The 6,365-nt window shown below is 33.8% G+C and overlaps 1 protein-coding gene across 2 annotated transcripts; it reads left to right on the forward strand.

Moving 5' to 3' along the window:
• The first annotated feature begins 330 nt into the window (after positions 1-330).
• Positions 331-2,358, forward strand: LOC120163492 (non-specific lipid transfer protein GPI-anchored 8-like). 2 transcript variants are annotated; one of them, XM_039173420.1, is made up of 3 exons: positions 331-670; positions 1,587-1,619; positions 2,099-2,358. In XM_039173420.1, exons 1-3 carry the CDS (start codon positions 367-369, stop codon positions 2,188-2,190), a joined length of 429 nt encoding a protein of 142 aa, XP_039029351.1. In that variant the 5' UTR covers positions 331-366; the 3' UTR covers positions 2,191-2,358. The 2 variants fall into 2 exon arrangements, with proteins under 2 accessions (XP_039029351.1, XP_039029350.1); XM_039173419.1 differs by having other exon boundaries at positions 333-667; positions 1,581-1,619.
• The last annotated feature ends 4,007 nt before the right edge of the window (positions 2,359-6,365 follow it).

The following is a 6,365-nucleotide window of genomic DNA, read 5'->3' on the forward strand; positions in this document are numbered from 1 at the left end:
CAACATTTATATGATAAAAGAATAATTAACATATAATATAAGAAATATTATTAATATATGATATCTTATAATCACTTGTACTATAAAAAGAATAATTAAAATACAAACATGTTAAAAAGTTTAATTACCACTAGTGTAATTTAGCTTAAAATAATTTGACATTGTACGATTACATTCCCCGAAAAGGAAAAAAATTCCAACACGGCAAATACTGGAGCGTGATTCAACAACAAGCAAGGACGCGTTATAGTTTACCTTTCTACTTTGTTCTCGCCCTCTTTCTTTGACGAAAACCCCAAAACGCAGTTATATAAGGAAAGGCATGGCACCCAGCCATGGCAGGTTCAGGTACAAATTACAAACAAAATGGCTCCTAAGATGTTGATGGTAGCGGTTCTTGCTATACTGGCAGCGGCGACAGTAACGGATGCGCAAGAGACGTGTGCACAAAGTCTAATCCCTTGCGCTCCGTACCTTACGAACACCAGCGCGCCACCGCAAGACGATTGCTGCAACCCCATCAGAGAAGCCGTCCGTACACAATTCACTTGCCTTTGCAGCCTTTTCAACGATCCCACTTTGCTTAATTCTTTCAACGTCTCCGTCCCTGATGCTTTGAGGATCGCTCGTGATTGCGGTGTCAATGCTAATCTCAGCGACTGCAACAACGGTATGTTTCTTTCATTTGTTTGTATTTAAAACAACCATGGATTTGGTTGCTTCTTGGTATCCCCTTCTTTTCATTTTGGGAGAGCAGTTCAATTCAATTGCTTTTTTATTGTTATTGTTTTTGAATCACTTGTTTCAACGTGAAGGGAAAAAAATAGAAGGATCATCATATTTTAATCCATTAATCGAATCATGTAGGTTTTAATAGATTTAACACGAGTTAGTTTGGTTAAGGTATTAAGTAGTCTCAATAATTAAAAAATATTTTCTTTTTAGTTGTTTTGGATTTAAACAGTTCTATCTCAAAGTGTGTGTATTGTTAACAGGGAAAAATTCTTAATAAATATGATCTTACAATCAATCTTCCCAAACTATTTAAAAATTATAAGTTGATTTGGTGTGATAAATGTGTGTTAGGTGACAAAATTATATTTTTTTTAAAAAAAAGATGTATTTATTAAATTATAGAGGATGAAAATAAATTTTTAATTCAAATACAAAAAAAATCTAAAATATATAAGAGTTTAAAATATTGTTGAAAATAACTCGGTGAATTCTTATAATTCCACCGAGTAATTGCTCAGTTTAATCTCTTTTATTTGTTTACAAAATTAAGTAATTATCATAATTGATCCCATATAACTTATTTAATCAAAGTCGATCAATAAAGTTAATTTGAACTGATTTTTCCACTTTTTTAATTAGAAAATTTTAGTATGATTATTGATACCATTAATATTATTTTTATCTAAATTTAATACACCTATGGAAGTAAAATATTGTCTTTTCATTTATTATATTTTCGCTATGCTCTTAGTTAATTCATAGTTTTAGGATTTCCAATTTTGAAATATGGTTGAATTCTTTGATCAACGGAGTAATTATTTCTTCTTTAAAATTTTGTTTTCCATCTACAGCTACTTCTCCTACATCGGCTCCACCCCCACCAGGTAACAAACCATATCTTCGACCTCTCTTCAAATTTAAGATCAAACTTGAATATAAACATATACTAGTAAAGCGTAAACTAAACGTTTAGTATTCAATTATATTTTTTTGCTCTATTTTGATTATCAAACTAATGTTTTAAAAAAAAATTATGTTTAACATTATATTTTGATTTTACTTTAATCGTTCACCATCAAAAAAATAAACAAACAAAATAATTGATCAATTATTTTTTTATTTTAAATGATGATATGATATACCTTTTGATAACATATCAACATCATCAATGATCAAAGTAAAATCAAAATAAAATATTATGTATAATTTTAAAAATTTAATTACTTGATCAAACCAAAATAAATGTGATAGTTAAAATACTGAACTTGTAGTTTACCTTTTAAAAAATGTCAAATATTGGATTAGAATGAATTGCCTATTGATTAGTCTTAATATATTATTTTTTGCTTGGGAAATTTTTCAGGGCAACGAGGTGACAATGGAGGCGAGGACAGGACAGCGTTGACTGGAATCACAGCCTTATTGTTGGTTTTAGTATCTATAGCGCTCTACTAGGGTGACATATTCTTGTTAGTTTTGTAAAATTAAATAATAATACAGAGATCATTCAGAATTTTAGGCATCGGATGTCTGAAATATCTGTGATATTTTTATAGTTTCATATTCTCTTTTTATATACATATGTTTGAACAGTTGTTAGCACATACATTAGTTATTCAGTCATCTTGTTGTATTTTCGTCGTCATCAGTTTGAAACTACGTTTATTCCTCTGTTCTTCCGTTTGAAATTTCGCATTTAACTGATGGGTTAATACTATTTTATATATATACTTCTTCTTGTATTTTCAAGATCGTTAAATCATATTTCAAATAAGCAAACACTATTATACCTCTTTGTTCTTTCTAATTATTAAAGCAGTTAGAGGAATTTTTTTAACGATGGTAACTGAGTTTCATTAGTAAAAAAATGTGAAAGGAAATAAATTTACAGCACATCTAATGAAAAAAAATTAAAGACAATAGTCACAAAAAAACCTCATACATAAAAAATATTAAACTCAAAGATAAGAAAAAATAAAACTTTCATTAAGAATGACGTCTAACAACAAAAGAATCCAATAACTTTCATAAAAATCTTGTCTCTGTCGAATGAGTTGCTTTATAAAGTAATATAGGAGTGGACAACGAACCAAACAATTTGGCAAACTGCTTCGCCAATTTTGATTATATCAGCAAACCACATTTTACCAAAGAGAAGAACTAAAAATTCGTGAACAAACCAATCAGAAAACAAATGTCGTGAGAATCTTTATGCAAGCACCAACACGACCATAGAGGTATGCAAAAAAACTTACAAAAGCCATAAGCAACCTGCCACAAGAGTAGAGAAAAAGCGTGCCATAAGAGTATAGAAAAGTGTGTCACAAGGACAAAGATTCTTATTTATAATTGAAAAAAATTGTGATTGTTGCAAGATAATGGAAATATCGAGAAGAGATTTCAGGAAGAAGAAGGAGAAGAGATATGAGAAATCAAGAATTCATTCAGAAAATATGCATAATCTCCCTTTACATGTATCGGTTATTTGTATACAATTGTACTAGAGAATCAAGCTACCCAGCTGTCTGTCCTTAACTAACTAATTTGGTTACTTCAGCATGACTTGGGCTTCAGATTTAGGCTGCTCAGCTGATGGATTAATGAACCCCGTGCCTCTCACGTGCCATTGTCAGGTATCAATTACCAATTATGCTTTCAATCTCTAACCCTTATGATGTGATCACGCCTACTCTAGATCCGGAAGTCATGCCGCAAGGTCCCATTACTAGGTCAAGGCCAAACAATTCAGGGAAGTACTCCTAACTAAGTGTCTTGAAGCTTTTAATTCATTTGATAACTTAACACCCTCCTATGTTATGTTATATAATGTTTTAATAGTTAAAGAATAACTTAGTATGAACACATCATTATTTTAATATGATAAACATGTTAGAATAGTCTTACAATCATATTAAGCATGACTATCACATATACATCAAGGCAACATACTTATCATTCATTTTATTAAATCATATGCATTCTTATTAGCTCATAGACTTTATACATTAGCTCACCCACATTATAAGATGATATATTTAGCTCATGACATGCAAACATAGCTCATAATACCATAATCATGCATGACAGTAAGGTATTTAGCTCATATCAGCTCAATACCATGGAATTACCTTGTTTTCTTGCACATGTAGGTACATTGGAGCATGAAACACGTTGGGGCAGCTTGGTGGATTATTTGGACATCATATACAGCTCACAATCATCTCAAAAAGTACAAGGTAGCTCGTGGAACACTAAGGAAAGCTCAACTCAGCTGGAGGGGCTCAAGGCTAGCTAATCTCAGCTAGTTGGACTATTTGAAGCTGAGTTTCCAAAAGTGATATCAATGGTAGCTGAATGTAGCTGAACATTATGTTATGAAGCTTACAAGGTCTCGGCTAGAAAGCTTATTCACAACCAGACCCTTGCTTGCTAGCTAGCTACACAATCAAGCATGATTGGAGGAAGACACAAGCATGCCCAAGAAGATGCACATGACCAGCCTTCATCCCATGTACAAGGCTACACCACAAGGCTCCCTAGAACACCCATGTGCGTGCCATATGACCAGCCCCCATGTGCCTTGCATGTGGTCTCATTTAGGCGCCAAGATAAAGAGCCTTCTAACTATTGGTGCCAACTTGAAGGGACACAAGAGCTATTCGGCAAAGGGTTATTACCCTTCATTTCAATCGAAACATCATCTTTATTTGTAATTAAATTATGACTTTATAGGGAGACACAAGGACTGGCCGAACCACCATGTCTCTATTCGGCCATGCCCCTCAATTTCCTATAAATAGGCCATCAAAATTCATTTGTAAGGAGACCTTTTGATTAATTAAAAGTGAGATTATTCTCTTTCTTAAGTCCTGGTGACTTTTATGCACTTATCAAGTATTTTTAATACTTGTGGTGTAAACCCCTTCCCTTGATACTTGTGGTTCCTATCTCCATATAGATAGTGGGTCCAAGTTCTTAATACCACCCCTTAAAGAAGCAATATAAAGTCTGGGTCTTTTCTCTCTATAGCATTGGTTCTTCTTTGAGTCTTCTTTAAGATACTATCCTCACAACCATTCCATTGTTTCATCAACCAAAACCATAGCCAAATCAACATCCTTCCGCTACCATCTCTTAAATCATAAATAGCCTACCTATTCACCTTTACATTTACCACCCTTAACCATATGTTTTGAGCCATTCACTTATGCAGGTTATTTTGCTTCCTTCCTAGATCCACAATCAATTGAAGAGGTATAATTACCTTACATCAAGCGGTAATTATAGCTTTGGTGGAAGAAGCAATGTGTAACAACAACAACAAAAATACAAAAAGAAGTGCAAGTGAAAGAAATCAAGAAAAAATCCAACAAAGAAAATCAAAGCACTCAAAAGAAGAAATTGAAAGCACTTAAAAAGGAAGAAAAAGAAAAGAAAAGAAAAGAAAGAAAGTTGAAGCACTCATCAACAATTCTCATCACCAAGCCATTCAAGTAAGCCTTTAAATTGATTGTGGTGATAGAAGGTTGTAAAGTGACTTTGTGTAGGTAACCCTTTTGTTCTATTCTTTCTATTTCTAAGCCACCCTTTCATTATATTTTGTTTCTCCATTCCTACTAACCCTTTTGCAGCCGACGCACCACAAGTAAAATTTACTTGATACGGTCTTGAGTAAAGTCCTCTAGAACTCGGGATAAAGAGAATTGAGAGGAAAAAGGCGTGAGCGTGTGTGAGATCAGAAGAGGACAAGTAAAAGCCTTAAAGTCCTAGAGTGCAAACACGAACGGATTGAGTGACATTCAAGTTTCCTTGGAGTGACTCGTGAGGCTTTGTGAGAGCAATATTGGTAAGGTCCTAAACACATTTCCTTTTTTCTTATTTGCTAATATGTCTCTTCCATCCAACATCTTTGTAGTCAAAAGGGCTTTGAATATTAAAAGTCAAGAAGATGAATAGAGAGAGAATATTTTCCATACAAAATATCACGTGGGAGATAAAGTTTGTGTGGTGATCATTGATGGAGGAAGTTGTACAAATGTACCAAGTACTCACATGGTGGAAAAGTTGGGTCTCAAGAATTCCAAGCATCCTCATCCTTATAAACTTCAATGGCTCAACAATGTTGGTGAAGCCAAGGTAACCAAACAAGTTGTTGTACCTTTCTCAATTGGAAGATACAGTGACGAAGTCCTTTGTGACGTGGTGCCCATGAGTGCAAGTCACCTTATACTAGGACGTCCTTGGCAGTTTGACAAGAAGGCTACCCATGATGGATTTTCTAACAAGTATCTTTCCAACATCAAGGAAAGAAAATCATATTGGAGCCCTTGCTTCCCAGTCAAGTTCATGAATTCCAAGTGACCCTTAAGTCACGTATGGAATAATGGGAGAAGGAAAAGAAGGCCAAAGAAAGTCATACTCAGAAGATGAATATATATGCCAGCAAAGGAGATGTTCGGAAACATTTATCAACCAAGAAGGCTATACTTATACTTATGTATAAGGAAAGTTTTCTACTTACTAACCCTCCTGAAGGCTTGCCTTCTTCTGTTTTTAATCTTTTGTAGGAATTTGAAGATATGTTCCCTGAAGAAATTCCAGATGGATTACCACCAATTAGAGGATTTTAA

This window comes from Hibiscus syriacus, unplaced genomic scaffold (genome assembly GCF_006381635.1).
Source record: "Hibiscus syriacus cultivar Baekdansim isolate YM2019G1 unplaced genomic scaffold, ASM638163v2 tig00111458_pilon, whole genome shotgun sequence".
Taxonomy (NCBI): Eukaryota; Viridiplantae; Streptophyta; class Magnoliopsida; order Malvales; family Malvaceae; genus Hibiscus; species Hibiscus syriacus.

What these genes read in the sequence shown, in the direction of transcription:
- LOC120163492 (XM_039173419.1), top strand. Translation starts at nt 367, where the DNA reads ATGGCTCCTAAGATGTTGATGGTAGCGGTTCTTGCTATACTGGCAGCG. An exon ending in TAATCTCAGCGACTGCAACA is followed by an intron (nt 668 to 1,580) that starts ACGGTATGTTTC and finishes TTTGTTTTCCAT; the next exon opens with CTACAGCTACTTCTCCTACA. An exon ending in ATCGGCTCCACCCCCACCAG is followed by an intron (nt 1,620 to 2,098) that starts GTAACAAACCAT and finishes GAAATTTTTCAG; the next exon opens with GGCAACGAGGTGACAATGGA.